Below are 21,024 nucleotides of genomic sequence, written 5' to 3' on the forward strand. Positions count from 1 at the left end.
AGCTCTGTAGGAAGAGTGGGGGAATGTCTTAACAAAATACATGAGCTGTACAATGCAAGGAGCACGCATTCAGTCTTCCATGCCGAGAAATGAATTCGGAATTCACTTGTTTTTCAACTGTTCACACTACCGCTTTTGACACAGCGAGTTAATATGTGCAGCTGTGGTAATTGTTTACGGCTCGAAGACATAGTTGACAAAATAAGATGGGAACAGGAAGAATTTGCCAGATAGATACATCCTTCATGTTTCTAAAGCAGTATGGGACCACGAAAATGAGCACAACTTTCGCCTAGCCCTTGTTAGTTCATGTCCGACACCTCACCTAGTAGCAGTGGTGGGGATTTCGTGTCTGGAGAAAGGACTCACCGTTCATGCAATACATATTAGGGTTATAAATAAAGGTTAGCGTTACATGCAGATGGTAGTGCTAGTGAGGACATCGCCATGAGGGTGTCTCTGTTGGGTCTTGTTTTGGTCTTGGGGGCAGTAGCGGGTGAGTTCTGCTACTTTCAGTTCCCGGAAAACCGCAGATTTTTGTGTTTGCGTTTTAGACATCAAAGAAATACAGTAATTCCAGTCATACGGAAATGAAGTGTTTTCATAGCGTTCGTAAATTGGAACAAGAATTCCGGATTATGTGTGTTTTCGTGGTTCTATTGGTACAGTTTGTAATAATTATACATCTTGATTACATAACTTTTAACACTATATCACTTCGGAAAACGTAGTATTTGTCTTTGTTGTGTTAAATTTTATATTACCTTGTTAACATGTTTCAGCCTGCTATTGGCCATCATCAGAATTGGTTGTTGCTGGTCTTGGCGCCTTTTGTTTTGTTTCCTGTGGGGGTGTGTTTGTGTAGTGTAACATTACAACATTACATTACATAAACACACCCCCACAGGAAACACAAACAAAAGGTGCCAAGACTAGCAACAACCAGTTCTGATGATGGCCAATAGCAGGCTGAAACATGTTAACAAGGTAATATAAAATTTAACACAAGAAAGATAATAATACGTTTTCCGAAATAATTATACATTTTTCATTTAAAGTTGATTGAATAAATAATTGAACTAATTAAATATTACAGTAATTTTTTAACAGGTGAATGTATGAATGAATGAAAGAATTAATAATGGAATGAATTAGCAAATAAATAAGAAGATTCGATATTTAATTGTAAGATGAATTGATCAATGAGCGAATGAATTATGAAATTTAATGTTTAAGTGAACAATATTGAATTGCAGAAAGAATGAGTGAATATGACTGAGATATAGAACGAAAGAGCGAGCGAATTATGAAATGAATCTCTCAGTTATTGATTAATTAAGTAAATGAAGGTTGAAATCAATTAAGGAATGAAGAGTGTATCAGTAAATAAATGATTAAATGAATGCTAGAATTATTGAATGAGTGAGCCAATGTGTTAAGAAACGAGTGAGTGAATGAAGACGAAATGAATAAGTGAATGTATGTTGAAATTAATGAGTGGGTCAATGAATGGTGAAATAAATTTGTGAATGAATTATGAAATCAATGAGTGAATGAATTATGCTGTTAATGAGTGAATTAATGTTAAAATTAATAAGTAACTAAGTGAATTATGAAAATAATGAGTGAATGAATTATGAAATCAGTGATTAATGAGTGAATTAATGCTTAAATTAATAAATAAGTGAACGAATTGCGAAGAGAATGAATGAATGAATGAATTATGAAAACAATGAGAGAACGAATGGTGAAATTAATGAGTGAATAATTTATGAAATGAATAAGAGTGAATGAGTGATGAAATGGATGACAATGAATGGTGAAAATAAATAATTAATGTTAAAATAAACTTGATGAAATGACACAGTAAATGAATAATGAAAAGTATGAGCGAAGGAATAATGAAATAATTTATTGGATTTAGGATTGAAGGCCCGAATGAGTGAATAAATGATAAAATGAATTATGGAATTAATGAGTGATTGAATAAAAAATGATTGAGTGAATGAATTGTGAAATGATTGAGTGAAAGAATGATGAAATTAATAAGTGAATTAATGATGAAATTAAAGGGAGAATGAATTATAAAATTAATGAATGAGTGCTGAAATGAATGAGAAAATTAATGAGTAAATTGAAGATTGAATGGATGTTAAAATAAAATTGTGTAATATTAATGAAATGATACAGTGAATGAATACTGAAATGAACGATGAAATGGAGTAGTCAATAAATTATGAAATTATAAAATAAAATAGCCAATACATTACGAAATAAATGTGTGACAGAATTATGAAATGAATGAGTAAAAGATTGATGAAAGAAATTATTCAGCCTATCTATGGAATGAATGAGTGGATAATAGTGCAATGAACGAGTCAATGAATAATGGAATGAAAAAGTGAATGAACGGTGAAATAAACGAGCGAATAAATGAGTGATAAATTAAATAATTGACTTATAGAACAAAAAAGTGACTGAATGATACATTGAGTCCTTAATTCATTCATCTATGCAGTAGTTACACTCATTCATTCTCATTCATTTATATCACAATTCCTTCATTCATCTACACAATTTATTTACAATGTTCATTCATCGAATCGCTGGTCAGTATTTAATCTAATTCATTACCCTTTGAATGACTGTTTGGTCAAAATTTTGAGTTTTTCAATTGTACTATTTTCTGATTTCTTGTTATTTCTACTTCACGAATATACAGTATATTGCTTATATATGATATCTTGCTTCCATTTCCCATTATTAATATTTTTCTAACCGAAAGCAGTCATTCCTTCAGCCGGAAGTTACTCTCTGCATGTGCACGCGGTCATTTTGAGTTTTTTTTCTGTGACAAATAGGGGAGAGCCGGGTAGTATCGGACATCGGGTAATATCGGACAGTGAGCTTCTTTCATCTACCACACAATGATAGTACCTGATTGACATGGTTACGTTTCTATGATGTCGCATAGAGAAACGTAACCATGTCATTCAGGTACTACCATATGGTGGTAGATGAAAGAAACGCACTGTCCGATACTACCCGATGTCCGATACTACCCGACTTTCCCCTAAGTTAAATTTGGCGCTATTTCTTTAGAAGAAATATTTTTTCCTACCATAAAATTACTATTTCTTCCACTAGATGGCAATGTTCTTTACCTATTCAAAGTGTGTTTCTCTTTCTCTTTTATTGATTTTTTGCCTTTGTTTAATTTCCAAAAATAATAACACTTATCAAACAACAGCTGAAATAACTATGTCATATATCACATTAAAGGAAATCAAATAGTCTGTGTTCTGAATCAAAGAAAATTTAGAAACCTGCATAACCAAAAATTTTGTGAAATAAATAATAAATATTGAAAAAAAAATTCATCCGCATTAAAAGAAAGAAAATTCACATTTCAAAACGTATATTACATAACTTTTTGAGATTTGAAACATTGAACACATATTTAGGAATTTTCTGAATCAAAGAAAATCAGGTTAGAATTAAAAAAAAATGTAAATTTATTATGTAAAATAATTTTTTGTGCTGCTCCCCAATTATTATTTTTTTTAATTTCCCCCACAGAATACTTAGTACCGGTATTGGTACACCAATGAATCAGTAAAAAATTGAAAATGAATGCTCAATAATTAAAGATATTTATTCAAAAGGGTCATGAATACCTTAAAACACACAGTATGACCTAATTAAATAATTTCATCTGTTGATTTATTCCTGAAATAACTACTGAAAATTTATTCAACCTATATCCGACATTAATTCAATAATCGATTCACTCTTTAGTAATGTATTGTTCATTCATTCAACGCTCCAACACTAGTTAATTCATAAAATTCTTCATTCACTCATCTATCCAACCACACATTTATAGTTCATCCACCTAACCACTTACTCATTCAGTTCCGCAGTAATTATATTTCTTCATTCATTTATGTTCATTCAACAATTCATCCCCTTCACTCAACCATTCATTTATTTATTCAACCTCTCTTTCACTCATACATTCACTCATCTGTCGCGTTATTTTTACTTCATTATTCCTTAATGACATTGTTTAAAACTAAATTAAATTGTAGGAGATAATTAAAACGTAAATAAAGCGTGAAATAAAGTAACAGCTCCAGATGAGAGTTGACTTGTGGGAGATGAAATCATGCAGTCTTTAAATGCTCAATAACTGGAGTAGTGACAGCTCATTAGTTGGCAATGAGAGGAATAAATTGGATATTCTTCGAGATGTAAGTTCAATTAAACAGTATGACTAGGCACACTAATAAGTTGCATAGTCACAAAGCAGTTCACGTCTCTCTTCATGCAGTTCAGAGCTAGGAGTTTCTAGTTCAGAATTAGATTTTTGGGTATTCCACAGTGTCCTGGAACTTGACATTTCCAACGTTTCGGAATTACAGTTTCCATCATCAGGGCAGATATTTAAGACCAGAGGGGTCAACTACTCTGTTGGACTCGTTACGCCAGGCTAATCCTGACGACTGAGCAACGGTTCGAAAATTTGAAAACAAATTTGTAAGAATACCGGAATATTTATGGGAAGGGGATGTGGGTCCTTGGCCCATTTCTTTTAGGTTCCATCCCGACATTTGTCTTAACCTTAGGAAAACTACAGAAAAACCTTACCAAGGAAATGTTTTGATACGCTATAAAATTAAAACCACGGAACATTTTTGCGATATTAGAAAAACAAAACGCTATACAAAATTTTGCGATATTGTATTTAAAAAATTGAATTAAGTTATTTAACGATATTAGGAAAAAGGAAAACGTGAAAGTGTTTTGAGATATTATACTACTTATTAAAAACTATGGAAATGTTTTGCGAGACTAAAAAAATAAAACCATGAATATATTTTGCGATAATATAAAAATAAAAACACGAATGCATTGTGAATGAGTGACATCTTGTTCAATCTGAAATCTTGTCACAAAATCTTGTGACAAAAATGTATTATGTGACTCATATAATAAAATGTAATGTGTGACGAATTAAACATATGACGAGTAACTTGTGACGATTGATTCGGATCCAATTCGCGTTATATTTAAAAAAATCTCTCACTATTTGTTCAATGAAAATCATATTTCAGAACATGATTCGCGGTTAGTTAGATTGACTAGCAGAAACTAAAACTGAACAAAATCTGACCGATGATCAAGTAGAAGTCGCTGTACACACTGTTGCCTAAAACATTTTCGATATTAGGGATATTGAAGTGTATTACTATCGTCCTGTTCTTGGATAACGTGCTGGGCTAATCCTATGAGTCTGCTTGGATGTAGGTTTAAATTTCGCTTAGGCTGATCACATGGTTGGTTTTATTCGAGGATTTACTTGGCGAATATTGGGTAATGCCATAACGAATTCTCGGACTCGTCTTGCAAAAAGTATCAACTCGCTATCATCAATTCCACCGATGATAGATAATAGCGCAGTTCATATACAGGGTGATTCACGAGGAAAGGTAAAAAATTTAGGATACGATATCTTAGGCCATTTTGAGTGAAAAAGTTCATATGAACATAGGTCCGTTTTCGAACGATGGCGGAGCTAGATGCATTTTTTTTTTTTTTGGTAAAACGTCTCGCCCCCAATGTGAATCAGACGTTATCATATGCTGCTGACGTGAGACAAGATCACCGATGAATGACGTAACATTGGAATCTGCATTGTGAGCGATGTAGATAAGAGAAGAGGCACAAACCGGACGGTGGGGCATTACAAATGTCACAACAAATACGCTATCACTTATCGGTTCATAGCAGTTCAGTCAGCTACCTGCAGTAGAGTAGTTATACAGGTACAGTTATCGGAAGAATTAAGTTGTGTTTTTCAAGATGCCTTGTAAATTTTCGACTGCAGAATACTCCGATATTGTGTATGTTTATGGTTTGTGCGATGCAAGTTCCTTGCATGCTGTCGCTGAATATGAACGACGCTTTCCGAACAGAAGGATACCATATCGAAGAGTATTTACTGTCTATGGGGTTGGATGAATGACTTAGTATAGCAAAGGAAGGGGGAAACAAAAGAGGCGCTAATCGATCGTATTTTGTATGCGGCATAAAGACAGCCACGTACAACTTTCCCGAGCGATGAGCACGATGAGCGCCCGAGCGCAACAGTGCTTTGAAGCACAAGGAGGTACCTTTGAAAATGTGCGAAAACGTCGACCCCGACTTCTAGAATATTAGATATATATGCATACGTGAATATAAACTTTAAATTTATCCGTTATCTGTCTCTGAATGCGAGTTAGTACAATGGAATCTCAGAAGTTTTATGAAATCAAAGAGCCATATCTCCGTAACCGTTCGAAAACGGACCTATATTCATATGAACTTTTTCACTCAGAATGACTTCAGAATTCACATACTAAATTTTTTACCTTTCCTCATGAATCACTCTGTATAATTTATTACGAGAAAGTAAAAAGCGAGAGAGGAAAAACAGAGATAAGATTAAGTAATGTTTTCCGTTTCCTTACAGCCAAAAGTGCTACAAAGCTCCAGGAGAAGTTCAACTGGAAGCTTCTGGACTATGCGTATCCCGACGAACAGTCCCGGCAACATGCACTCAGGACTGGAGAGTTCGTACCTGAAAATGGAATCCCTGTGGGAATAGAGATTTGGAAGGACAAGCTCTTCGTCACAGTGCCGAGATGGAGAAAAGGTAAGTTTCTATATCCTGTTGTTATTGTTTTAAGACTATAAATGATCATTCTTGTTTTTTTCTTTTATCATTACCCATGCAGGAATTACATGGTCCATTTTCATACAGTCATCGTTTCCTAGGCAGTCAGACATATTTCTTGACTTCATATGTCTGTTTCCTCATTATTCCTGCATTCATTCGTTGCAAATGGGACAAGAGCTTATTTTAGTAGATAATTATATTTTGTTTGAAGGATTTTGTAATATTTATAATTGTATAGTTTGATATCTGCTTTAGTCTTTTGTCGTGTAACCTTTACTTGCTTGAAACACCTCACTTCTACTACTTAGAAATTCCCCTTTATTCAAATTTAACGTCACAGTTTGCAAATATATCTTAGTGAAATTTTTATTTCCATTAAAACATCTACATATGACACTAATTTGATGTTATGTTTTATTTAACGACGCTCGTAACTGCCAAGGTTATATCAACGTCGCCGGTGTGCAGGAAATTTGTCCCGCAGGAATTCTTTTACATTCCAGTAAATCTACTGATATGTACCTGTCGCAGTTGAGCACACTTAAATGCCATCGACATGGCCCGGGATCGAACCCGAAACCTCGGGCATAGAAGGTCGGCCTATACCAACTGCGCCAACCAGCCTGACTTTAATTTTCAATATTTTCATTAATAGGGCTACTATATGTAATATCACAGCCCCATTAGTCGAAAACGCGAAATCACTTCTAATAATGTATCATTAACCCTTGTACTAACAGACATTTTTGCGACACTAAATACCATGGGGTCAATGCTGATTCCAGTATTTAAAAAAATCGAAAAAAAAAATACTTACATTTTCAAAACCGACATTTATGCATAAAATTAGTCTTCAGCTATTGTTTTCGCCGTAATTTATCATAAAATAATTATTTAACTACAATATTAACATTTTTATACAGTTATTGATACTGATGTGTAGAGAGATAAAACATTTTTTCAAACATATTTCATATGAGCTTCGAAGGACTTCTCCAATCAATTACTATTTCGTTTACATATCAAATTGTCTTGACGTGTAATCTTTGCACAACTTGAGCACCTGCTTCAATGTTTTCGGTCAACAGAAGTGCCCCGATAAAAGTCTTAGGGTGCTATGCATAGACATTTCGCCAGCCCGCGCTACGAGCGTGCTAAACTAGCCCCGGCTATCGACTGATTACTTGTACAGGATTCATATCATATCATATCATATCATATCATATCATATCATATCATATCATATCATATCATATCATATCATATCATATCATATCATATCATATCATATCATATCATATCATATCATATCGCTAACACTGGTTTATGAATACGAAAAACGTTAGATCGCTGATCATCCATCGGAAGCCCGCGCTAAGAATGTCTATGAATATGGCCCTTAATCTTCAGATTTTATCCATCACAACTTTCTAATCACGGGATAAGTCAGGACCAAAGATATAACAAATTGACAAACTTTGAAATAGTTCCGCTAGTTCTCAATAGGTGGCCCTATTATTAGGACGGGTAAAAATGTATTTTGGAGAATGTTGAGTAGAGTAAGTATAAATTATTTTCATAATTCGCATTATCAGCGGATTCCCGCTGAATCTAACGTTTTTTCACAATCATTAGAGGAGGACGAAATTTTGAATATTGTAATGCGGGTATATTTATGTACTATTGGCGACACTGATTGCTACCTTCGCCATCTATTCACATAAGTAATAACTAAAGAAGCGACACTTACACGAACAAGTTATCGAACACTACCGATTAGTGGGATCAGGTATCTTTGAACGTCAGTGTACATAAGCTACATCAGGGAGACGGGTTACACAGATCAGACAAATACAGAAGCCAGATCAAAAAGACAGATCACACATACAGATACATTACATTGATCAGAGACAGACCAAGTAGGCCATGTAGATCACACGGAATCATCAGATATATAATAGAAAAGAGATGCATAGAACCAGATAGATAGATCAAGAGACCAGGGAAACGATTAATGTGACATATTTATCGTATAGGAAAGATAGGCGATAATAGTACATTATGCAACGAGCCTATAATCATAGTAATTAAGAAGCGAGTATGGATGTTTATGAAACGAACGCAAGCGAGTTTCATAATTTTCATACGAGCTTCTTAATTACCATTATAGGCGAGTTTCATACGACTTTTTATGCTCGACCATATTTGTAACTTGAAATTACAGTATTCAGATGTATACATTTTATTTGTATCTGACAAGATCGGAAGTGATCTTGTTCTAGGTAGTGAATTGTGAGATGTGCGCAAACGTGAAAATATTGATTTTTTCCGAGGAACAATAATGTCATTGACCTCCTGTAATCCGTTAAACTTGGTATAACTTTGATTATTGAATTCGACATTGAAAAACGAGATGACAAATTGAATTTATTTGAATATTATTTACAATTAACGCTAATTATTATAGTAACAGAACATAACCTTCTGCGACAGTATTGGATTTCCAGCCTCCGTGACTTTTCGCTAATTCTCTTTCAATTGCATATCCGAGAATAATCGATACTTGCGGTTTTATAACGGTACAAAGCCGACTCGTTATTGGCTGAACACCTGTAAGCTGAGTTGTCATTGGCTGAAAACACCTGAACTTTAATGAGTAGGTGTACTTTAATGACATGCATTAAAGGACTGCTACCAGGTGTATAATTACTACATTTCGGCATGGTCGAGCATAAAGTCATATAAGGTACATGACTGAGATATATCAGAGACAGTGTAACGTTTGTTCTTTTAATTGCATTCTTTGGCAGAATGGGTAATTTTGTCTCTTCAAGATTTCCTATTCTCAGCACTCTCTTGCGGTAATAGTACGAGCCGGTCTACGTCGCTATGAGGCGACGATAGCTCGCTCGTATTCAGGTCAGCGCTTCCAGCGGGACAGGTTAAATAAATATCTTTCCCTTTTCTCCGCGAAGAGAACGACTTCCAGACTATGTACGGTAACGCTTCGTTAGCTAGATTAGTACACCCAAAAACTTGATTAAGTGGGCAGGTTTGGCTTGTTTTTTTTCGGTTATATAAATCCAAATGTTTTCAAAACTTCTACCAATTGTATTAGTCTTCAATATTGTTTTACTCGGGGGGCTTTTCAATATGTTGTATTCCACAATGAAACTACTTTAAGTGAAGATAAGTTATTTGACGTTGTATTCCTAATGAATTTCTTAATAATGGGGTTGTGCCTGAATATTGACATTGAGTAATTCTATTGTCACTAATGATCGATTGTCCAAGTTTTCTCAAAATTCTAGAATATTATTTGAAGTATTTACTGTCATTTTCTTGGCTGTTATTAAACATAACTCGATTTATACATTGTATATAAGTGTTCTTATTAATTGGAATTCCTGTGGTGTGGCTCAATTCTGGTTGCTTTTATAGTCCAATCTTTCTTAACTTAATTTCAGTCCAGGACATACTTCAAAACACACAGTCCAGTCCGAGGGGCAGTCCAGTCAGAGACGAACTGGATAGATCAGACCATAGAGTCCAATATTGTAACTCGTACGAAGTAACCCCTGGCGTAAGGAACCCGCAGCGCATATTCTTTAAAGTCGTTTTTCCTATTTTCTGTGGAAAATTATTGACCTTAGCAGAGCATGCTTGACGTGAAATATCTCCTGGTTCTATAGGCCTTTGAACACCTATGAACCGGATTAATACGAGGAACAGACCAAACATGACATTGAGACAGACCTACAGATCTATACTTAGCGCATTTCGAACTGGTGGATCAAGACCACGTATAAAAGTACAAATCACGCACGAATCACTGAACTGAACTGTGAACTGAAGCACTGGTAATCCCGGCTGTCCCAGCTGACTTTAGTTGAGGAGACTGTTCTAGGATTGGAGGTAAGCACACGTAGAAAATACAGTCCATTGCTTTTCCTTGATCCGTCTGTTCGAAATGCGCTGAGATAACAGCTATGATACCGTCGTTGTTCCTGCAATAACTCCTATGTAACATATTTATCGATTTTCAGATTTTTGCTCTATTAAATAACTTGAATAGTGATACAGCAATGTACATGTAATTATATTTATTTGTTTCGTAAATGTAAGAATTCACAGTTTCCTATGTACGGCTGCCACAGGATGAATGAATGTGTTTTTTGTTCCTACTGAAAATTTTAATATTTTGCACATTAGGAGTTATTGCAGGAACAACGACGATATACAAACTAAAGGGCGCGGCAGGTCAGGGACACAGTTTTGGTAGAGAACGAAGAGGCATACAAACTTGTAAGAGTGATAGACTAAATAGACAGACAGACGTTAATATTTTATGTTATTATGGTATCAGCATTTATAAATTCCTTCATAGATCCCTAACTGTAGGTTTTAGTTACAGTTATGTTTTACACCAGGGTTTCTCAAACTATGGTCCACGGACCACCTGTGGTCCTCGAGGCCTGCCCTTGTGGTCCTTAAAAAAATACAGGAAAAAATAAAATTCAAACGAATTGAAATTTATTACTCTACTCGTCTACCGAATTCCCACCCTACTCTCAGCAACAAAAGAGGGATTTAAAACACTATGAACGAGGTGTTTCTCGCCATATTTTCCCTGTACATCCCGCGTCTGTAACCCAGCAAGGGACCACTCAAATTCATAACAAAGGACCAAAGTACCGAATCTTTTCATGTATTTAGGTCTATGACTTTCTTAATAGTTTTGCCGACACCCAGTCTGTACACTGAAATGGTCATGTACTGTACGTCGTACACCAATAATAGAACGTGCCAAATTGCATATTTGTTGAAAATCGGGCATGATTCTGCATTAATTCTTTTTATTTCTATTTTTCCAGATGACGATATAAAGAAATTTTAGACTCCGTTTATTTTAAAATCCGGGCGAATCAGATCTAGAAATTCAAATTACAATACTTTCCTAATTATATTTTTTGTAGCTAATCACAAGTAACTTAAAACAAATTCTGTGCATTGTTGATTCGTCACTTGCCTTTTAGCAGTTATTTGTTTGAAATCCTTCTTGTGTGGTACATGCTAGTAGTTGTCTATGTCTCTGTTAAATAGTGCCCATTATACATAATGGAAAACTGGCTTCGATCCGAATCTTTGAAAAGAAAAGAACGTGATTATACGCTTCATTTAGGCAGTGCTAATTTAGGCAGTGTGAAGATATTAATATCATTAATTCTAGTGCCATTAAAGAAATATCTAGTCCTGTTCAAAAAAAAATACTTTCGTAAATATTACAAGAGTTATTTGGAACTTGGATTTACTTGGTGTGGCAATAGAAGTGAACCAAAACCTCGGTGCGTTGTTTGTTACGAAGTGCTTTCAAACGAGTGTATGAAACCCGCGAAATTGAAACGGCACTTAGAGACGAAACACGCAAGTATAAAAAGTAAACCTGTAGAATTATTAATGTGAGTAGGAGTACCAACATTTATTTATTTTGTTAATTAATAAGTTAAAGATTATCCAAACTCTAACAGCTTTGAATTATTAAAAAAACGAAAATAAATTTTCTTATATTAACATTAACTTAAGCTTAATTAGTTAATACTAATAAAAAATTAATTGCAATAAATTAATTTTAATTATATAATTCTATTTTAAAATATAGGTATACTGGTAATAAAATATGCTACAAAAATGATAAACTTTGCTTTCGAAGGGAACAAGAGTAAGGTGGTCCGCGGAACTGTTATGACTTAAAAAGGTGGTCCCCACTTCAAAAAAGTTTGAGAAACGCTGTTTTAGACTTAGCCTATATTTGTTAATGCCTTAAATAGGCCTATTACCTTATTTAGTATTTTACAAAAATTTTAAAATATCGAATTAATATATGCAACATTTATATTTTAGTGCTGTGTGGAAGAGCAACTACCTCGATGCGAATCCTTTCTAGAGCATGGAATATGCCCTTGTGAATTTAAAGTCCTGTATTTTAGATTGTTGCAGTTGTTTAGTCAACTGTCCGAAGACAGTAGAAACCTCATAACTGACACGAATAAGACATCATTCACGAGGAAACTAAGCCAGGAGATTATTGGGTAGCGTTGGCAGTTCCTTTCTTCCTCAAGTGCATACATCGCGGAACATATTACACCAATCAGACTGACAGTAAGAAGTATACAAACAATTATTGTCCTTCCTCTGACACATAGTCAAGTGAAATGTGTTTTAGATTCCTGACTCTTACCGTAGAATTTACACCATGTTTCTACTTACTGGAAGGGATAGAATTTAAAATATTTTAAATTTGGACTTTGGATATTTCTGTACTGTTTATCATGTATTACGATTACCTCTTTCAATTTTCTGTGTATTATATTTGGTATATTTGTAATGTTCTTTGTATCGAAGTTTTATTCTGGGTTAAGTGTTAGAGAAGATCTTATGGCCTTAACTCTGCAAGGTTAAAGCCATTATTATTATTATTATTATTATTATTATTATTTTTTTTTTTATTTTTATTTTTGTTGAGTTCATATTATTGTTGAGTCTATAAATCATACAACATATATTTTTACTTCAACTTTTCTTTTTAAAATTATTATAATTTTGATTTATAGGTCAGTAATTTTAATACTAATTTATTTTATATAGTTAGACAGATTTAATGTTTTCAGAGCAGATATTTTGTGTATTTTGAATTTTTGAAAATCATGTGACATAAGCTTTTATTACGTCGCATAGGAGAAAACATCTGAAGGACTAGGTTCTACAAAATGAGAAACATACTACAACAGATAGAATACTAAAAACCTTGAAGTTTGTCATGAATTGGACAGAAGTTTGTTTCGTGAGTAAGTTTTGTATTCTATGGCGATAACAAGACTCGAGCCTAAGAAAAGTGAAAGTATTTACCAAATTCGATGAAATTAGGCAATTTATGTAATAAAAATTTAACGAAATGTAAATAGGACCTGATTACATGATAAGGAGCCTGGAATTAGAAAGTAAGGCAATGAGACCTGCTTTGTATTTTAATGTGCGTTCACTGTAAACTTGACCGAGAAAATGAAGTTGAACAATTATGAAATATTTCTCCCGCTGACCGGTCAAACGACTCGGAAAAATGGCATGTACGTAAGTCTTATATCCTTTCTAAGCCGCGCTTGTTTGCTAGCAGAAGGACCGGTTGGGCACGCCCAATGAATCCATCCAACAAATAATACTTTCACATGTTATGTTTATATCTATTTCTTCCTCTTCAAATTGAGTGTTGAAACATAAATCTTAACGCATTATATAACTTTACTTTTTCAGTAATTCTAAATTGACGCATGACTGAACATCAGAGTTCTACTTTGCCTACTCAAATTCTAATTTCAACTAGCCTATAATCTGTGGTGAAATGAGCTAATGGTAGGAAACATTCCCTCGCGATACTCTTGTGACCTACCATCACATCTATTATTTGGAATCATCCTTATTAAAGATAGATAAACTAATGAAGAATTACTCAACAGTGTAATATTCAGTCCTGGACATCTCTATATGATTTCTAGAAAGGTGTTCTATTAAGCAAATGGACATGAAAATTCCTGAGAAGTTGGATCAGATACCTCTCATTATTAAGTAGCCTGTGCTATAATATCATCCACATTACATATATATATATATATATATATATATATATATATATATATATATACACACACACACACACACAATGCTTTTCATGTTCTCCGCAACCGCGATAAGCACAGCGTATCGAGTACACTGTACAGGCATTGACTTACGCACGAACATTGCACACATTGGGGGGATTGTTATTAGATTTATTTTAGAAGAATATAGAATTTAAACCTATTGAATAAAATAAAGAAAATTAAGAATTGAAAACCTATCTTACCAAAGATGCTAAGCGTCAAAACAACTTTGAGATATTGATTAAAAACATATTGCAAAAAAATATGTTGAAATTCCTTCGATACCATTTTCGCCTCAAGAATGAGTCACTTACAATTGAGCTACGACAGAACCCATTAAATTTAAAATGATATACTGAACTCTTATGAATGCATCTTCTTTAGATTTAATGCAATGAAATTTGTTCAAGGAATAGTATATTATGCAACGAGCCTATAATGGTAGTAATTAAGACGCGAGTATGTTTGTTTATGAAACGAGCGCAAGCGAGTTTCATAATTTTCATACGAGCGCCTTAATTACCATTATAGGCAAGTTTCATACGACTTTTTATGCTCGACCATATTTCTAACTTGAAATTATTCATAAGTATTCATGTTATGGTTATCTAAGTGAGGAGCGGAACTGGCCTTCTAAATTGTGAGATGTGCGCAGACGCGAAAGTATTGATTTTTTCCGAGAAACGAATGTCATTGACCTTGATATAATCTAGAGAATAACATGAACATTAATCTTGATATAACCTGGAAAATGATTTAGAATTGAAAAACGAGATGACAAATTGAATTTATTTGAATATTATTTACAATTAACGCTAATTATTATAGTAACAGAACATAACCTTCTGCGACAGTATTGGATTTCCAGCCTCCGTGACGTTTCGCTAGTTGTCTTTCGATTGCATATCTGCGAATAATCGATACTTGAGCTTTTATAATGCTACAATGGTGATTTCTCATTGGCTGAACAACTCAACTATAATGAGTAGGTGTACTTTAATGAGGTGCATTAAAGGGCTACTACCAGGTGTATAATTACTACATTTCGGCATGGTCGAGCATAAATATTTTTTACACCTGGATTATTTCCTTCATTATTTTACAACATTGCTTTGCACAAAATTTATGGTATCTACGGCACTTTTCTGCCTTTATTGTCATGCGATTCATCTTTAAAATGGAGCATCTATTAATGTGGCGAGTCTTGAGCCGTAGATTGAAACACTTATAGAATGTAATTATGTTTGTATTTTGAAAACAAGCACAGTTTCATTCCCGAAGTTTTATTTTCTTCTTCACAGATGTCTTTCACATATTATTGACTGTAAGACCTGAAGGCAAATACCCTCCCTTGGACATTCTTCTGTTAAGATGAATCTATCTGCACTTATATTTTTTCATAATTTTATATGTAATAAATTGTAACTGTTAACGCCTTGCCCTTGGTTTCTTTTCCTGTTCTATCTTCTTCTCGCATTTCCTTTGACAATTTCCTTATTTCATGAGACCTCTTGCCAGATAAGATAGCCTAACATTTTTAACAGAAACTTCTATGAAAGTAGCAACATACACACGCAGTATTTCACTGTTTCCTTCCTAATGCTATACTTCACTGAAGCAGCTTCTTTTAGGTTCGAAAATAGTGCCATAATCTACTGCAATATTTTCGTTCATAAGCAAGCATAACAACATATCTCGTAAGTGTCTGCTTTACACTTCTATACTTCAACATGAAAAGTAGTAATACAACTGAAAATGTGTTGCATTAAATAAGTCTCATCAATACAGAAATGATTGTAATTGAAATAAACATCAGTGTAAACTGTAATTTGATTTAATTTGTTAATGAATTAAGCTTTAAAATTAGTACTCCCAAATTTAAAAAAAGTCTGGATAAAAATCACACGATTGTGACCCAAATTTATACATTATTATGTTATCTCTTTTTAAATTATTTTTGTTCCATTTTTCATTATTTTTTTGTATTTCTAATCATCGATTACCAAAATATTTCTTAAGTTCGTCTGCATATCAAGTCTTTCGTCTTATTTTATCTTATCTTACCTTATGTGTTCTCAGTAGGTTAAACGTTTCTGATCCGAACGCGTAAGATATTGAATTAATTTTCAATTGAAGTCTCTGGCCACATCAGCAGTATTCTATTTCTTATTTCTATTATAACTTGAAATCTACCAACTATTCGAATATTTTCACATTAATTTTTTGTCTAACTTCATCATAGACTACAGGTACTTAAAATAATCTGATAGCATAATCTAAATTGTCCTTACATTTAGCAATGTAATGACATGAGACAACACTTTACCAGTAAGAGTAAGTTTGCAGGACATAGGCCTATTAATTTCGTTTCAAATGACTGATGTTCCAACAGTTCATTATTTATTTTAGAAGCAATAGGAAGTAATAATGTTATATAAAATATTGAAAAAAAAATTGTTTATTGGTTGCTTATACTGCATATAGGGAGTGCTCCAAAGTTACTTTCAATGGTAAAAACATTAAAATTGATAATTCTGTCTTTGTTATTTTATGTGTGCATATGTCTGTACTGTTTCCAGCAATTTGAAATTCTCCGTAAATATATTTCAATAAATTACGCAGTAAACCAGAGGGTAGCATAAATCTGGTTATCAAAATCCATTCTATACATTTTTCATCTCGTTATAATTCCAAAATAGCTCTAGAGTTCATTTAGCTTCCTACAGAATTGTATACTGCATTTTTATGGGAATATAAGTCTGCCAGTGCCATCCATATTGATTCGCTTCTTTTAGTACCGGGATGAATAAATACTCTTTCTTCACTGCCCTGCTTACTGCTCTCCTTGGTGGAGAGCATGGGATAGAGCTGTGCGTTTTCCCTTTCAAGCCTGCCTGCCCCGTGTCATTCTATACATTTTTTCATCTCGTTATAATTCCAAAATAGCTCTAGAGTTCATCTAGCTTCCTACAGAATTGTATACTGCATTTTTATGGGAATACAAGTCTGCCAGTGCCATCCATACTGATTCACTTATTTTAGTACCGGGATGAATAAATCCTCTTTCTTCACTTCCCTGCTTACTGTGCGCCTTGGTGGAGAGCATGGGATAGAGCTGTGCGTTTTTCCTTTCAACCCTGCCTGCCCCGTGTCATTCAGAATACGTCTGACATCCCGCTCTTGACCATGTAAACAACAGGCCGAGCGCAAGCTTGCCTGGCAGTACCCGCTCCTTCTCATTCAAGCATAGTATGACCCAAGCGAGCCCAATGGGTTGTTACGAAGTCTGTGTGTAGTTTAACTGTACGCTATGGATTCTCAACAAGTGCAAGATAAGTTAAGTTGCGGAGAATATGTTCTGGTTAATGGAAGTAGGAATGGATCTGAAGCCTGGAAAAAATTCTCTCTAAGCACTAAAACCAGAGGGTGTTGCAAAATTCAATGCGTATGGAAAGATTTTAAAAGTGAAAACAGGTACCTCAGGCATGCTGCGTCATATATTATGTAAAGTGGAAAGAAATGTTCAAGATGGGTCAAATATTTTGAAAACTGATAAAGATTGTTTAGTGGAAAGATGTGTGGAAATGTGCGCGAAAGGCTTGAGACCATTTTCTACTGTGAAAGGGGGAGGATTCTTAAAGTTAGGACTGGCCCTATTGGATATATATTTTTTTCTCCTTAAAAACAGCATTTATTTAGACCTATTTCAATAATTGAAGTTTTACGAGGAATAAACTTTGAAATTAACAATAAAATAAAAAGTTAATAGTTATCTTAGACACAACTTTTATATTTATTGAATCCAGTACTGACCGTGAAAGCTAACTACACGTAAAACAAAACAGAAGAGGCACGATAAGAGCCTGCCATCCTAGGAACAAGCTCACGTGGAATCCTACTCACAACACGACACATAAACTTGCTTCTACTGTTGGGTTAAATACGCTCTTGCCTGTTCATCAGTCCGAGCAGGTCAGGCAGGTTGAATATTGCTGTATGCACAGCTCTAGCATGCGATCAAAAACTCCATCGCATTTTGGAACATAAATTGATCATTTATATCTAGGCTGCATGTGAAATTTTGATCGTCATTTGTTCATTTATTTCGTTTCATTACAGGAATACCATCGACATTGAACTATATCCCTCTCCATTCTGATGTTTACACTAAGTCACCCGCTCTGATCCCTTACCCTGACTGGAGCACCAACAGAGAAGGTAACTGTGCTGGCGTCACCACTACCTACAGAATCAAGGCCGATGCTTGCGACCGTCTCTGGGTCTTGGACTCTGGTACGCTTGGAATTGAGAACACAACTACCCAGCTCTGCCCTTACGGCATCCTAGTGTTCGACCTCAAGACTGATCGCCTTATTCGCCGCTACGATTTCAAGCCTGAAGATACCAACGACAGAACCTTCATCGCAAACATAGCAGTGGACATCGGCAAGACTTGTGATGATACCTTCGTATATGCTTCCGATGAATTGGGTCACGGTCTCTTAGTCTACAGCTGGGAGCAAAACACTTCATGGAGAGTTGAACATGGATACTTCCATCCTGACCCGCTTAAAGGGGACTTCAATATCGCCGGTCTTAACTTTCAGTGGTTTGAAGAAGGTATTTTTGGAATAGCACTCTCTCCACTCAAGAATGACGGATACAGGACGTTGTTCTTTAACCCATTGGCTAGTAATCGTCAGTTTGCAGTGTCTACAATGGTACTTCGTCACAAAGAACTGGCCCAGAATAGCTACCACGCCTTTGTCCCACTTGCAGAACGAGGACCTAAGTCACATCTTACTGCAAACTTCATGGATGATTTCGGCATGATGTTCTTTAACCTCATTGATCAGAACGCTATTGGATGTTGGGATTCTTCACGTCACCCTTACGACCCCAAATATCTGGATGTGGTAGACAGGGACGATGTTGGTCTTGTCTTCCCAAGTGATGTCAAAGTAGACCGTAACTATAACTTATGGGTAATATCCGACAGGATGCCCGTATTCTTAGTGGCAGATGCTTTGGATAAAAATGACATTAACTTTAGGATCTATAGCGCTCCAATATTTACTGCTCTCAGAGGAACAGTATGTGATCCTAACACTCAGTTTCATTACGATGATGTAAGACATGGGGTAATTTCTCTCAAAGATTTCTATGAATAAAGCACATGATTGTTATATTCCACTAAAAGAACCTCCTGGACTTTGTGCAATATTGAAAAGCTTTTCTGAGGAAATATTCAAATTCAGTTAGAGTTCTCAGATAGGGCACATGATCTCGAAGGATCTTGATACTGCTACACAGTTATATTTATATTATATGCTGATCTCACTGCCAATTTCCGGTACTGAACTCATAGCTATCATATCATTTTCGTCATAATGTTACTTTTTGCCATTGACATATACGTAGCTTCCAAAAATGATTTGTTTTTCCTTGCTATTAGTTTATTCTCTGTTTACATGTAACCAAATAAGAATAACCAGGAAAAACTTAAATAATCCGTTCTAAAGATATATAATATGTCTACTTTCGGAATATTAGGCCTATTACAATAAGCACTTTACAATTGATTTTTACCTGTTTTGTTTATATTTTTGTTGATATGTGAACAATTCAAGTGATTTGTACTTATTAGATTCAACACAGCAGATATAATTTAGGTTAAATGTAAATATTCTCCCTACATGTTCACGTGTTTCTTTTATTGTTTTAAAAATATGCACCATCATCATTATCAATTACTATCTCATTAAGAAATTGGTTAAATATTTAAAAACTACATAAGCATATCATATCATCAACTATATTTCTTACTTATAGCATTAATCATTTTGTTAAAACTATTAAAACTTCATTGTATCCATTACATTCTCATTACGTTCATGTTCATGGCTCTTGTAGTACTAAAATATTAAGTATCTACATAAAGTATTAATAGTATCATACCCTCATACGTAAACCAATGCCAATAAAGCTAGGAGATGTGTTACGATTTTAATTGCATTATAAAAAAATATTGAATTACCATTGCTTTCAGAACACACGTGTGGTAATATTTTAGAGAATGTTCAGATTACACTTTTCTCAAATATACTTTATTACTTCGAGTTGAAATAATATAATAAATTATTTATTGATCGCAAATACAAATATCATTGTTCATAAATTTGTAATTGTTTCATTTGTTATTGCATGTAAAAGCACATATTGTATTTATTTGAAGTAATGAATAAATAATGACTCATATACTGTAAATGTTTCCTTCAATTTTCTTGTTTTGTTGTATAGATTTGTAGCATTTTTGTTATAAAAATAAAATCTTGGAGATTTTCTGCATCCTGTACCAAACATCAAACATATAATAATAATAATAATAATAATAATAATAATAATAATAATAATAATAATAATAATATATCTTCCTCTTAATAAATGGTGAACAATTATTTCTTGATTTCTCTAGCCCAGACACTGTGCATTTGAACAAACAATTGATATACACATTTTGAGCCTCTGTAATTGTGTAGTTAGCACAGCATATGGCTACCGTTGAGATGCAGAGGAGAGTATATAACAAAGGATACATCCAGTCCT

At 34.2% G+C, this 21,024-nt stretch overlaps 1 protein-coding gene across 1 annotated transcript; it reads left to right on the top strand.

Annotated features, from left to right (window-relative positions):
- The first annotated feature begins 414 nt into the window (after nucleotides 1-414).
- On the top strand, nucleotides 415-20,667 carry LOC138694626 (protein yellow-like). The gene is made up of 3 exons (XM_069818543.1): nucleotides 415-496; nucleotides 6,518-6,700; nucleotides 18,538-20,667. Exons 1-3 carry the CDS (start codon nucleotides 448-450, stop codon nucleotides 19,587-19,589), a joined length of 1,284 nt encoding a protein of 427 aa, XP_069674644.1. The 5' UTR covers nucleotides 415-447; the 3' UTR covers nucleotides 19,590-20,667.
- The last annotated feature ends 357 nt before the right edge of the window (nucleotides 20,668-21,024 follow it).

This window comes from Periplaneta americana, chromosome 2 (genome assembly GCF_040183065.1).
Source record: "Periplaneta americana isolate PAMFEO1 chromosome 2, P.americana_PAMFEO1_priV1, whole genome shotgun sequence".
Lineage (NCBI taxonomy): Eukaryota > Metazoa > Arthropoda > Insecta > Blattodea > Blattidae > Periplaneta > Periplaneta americana.

What these genes read in the sequence shown, in the direction of transcription:
- LOC138694626 (XM_069818543.1), top strand. Translation starts at nt 448, where the DNA reads ATGAGGGTGTCTCTGTTGGGTCTTGTTTTGGTCTTGGGGGCAGTAGCG. An exon ending in GGTCTTGGGGGCAGTAGCGG is followed by an intron (nt 497 to 6,517) that starts GTGAGTTCTGCT and finishes GTTTCCTTACAG; the next exon opens with CCAAAAGTGCTACAAAGCTC. An exon ending in AGTGCCGAGATGGAGAAAAG is followed by an intron (nt 6,701 to 18,537) that starts GTAAGTTTCTAT and finishes GTTTCATTACAG; the next exon opens with GAATACCATCGACATTGAAC.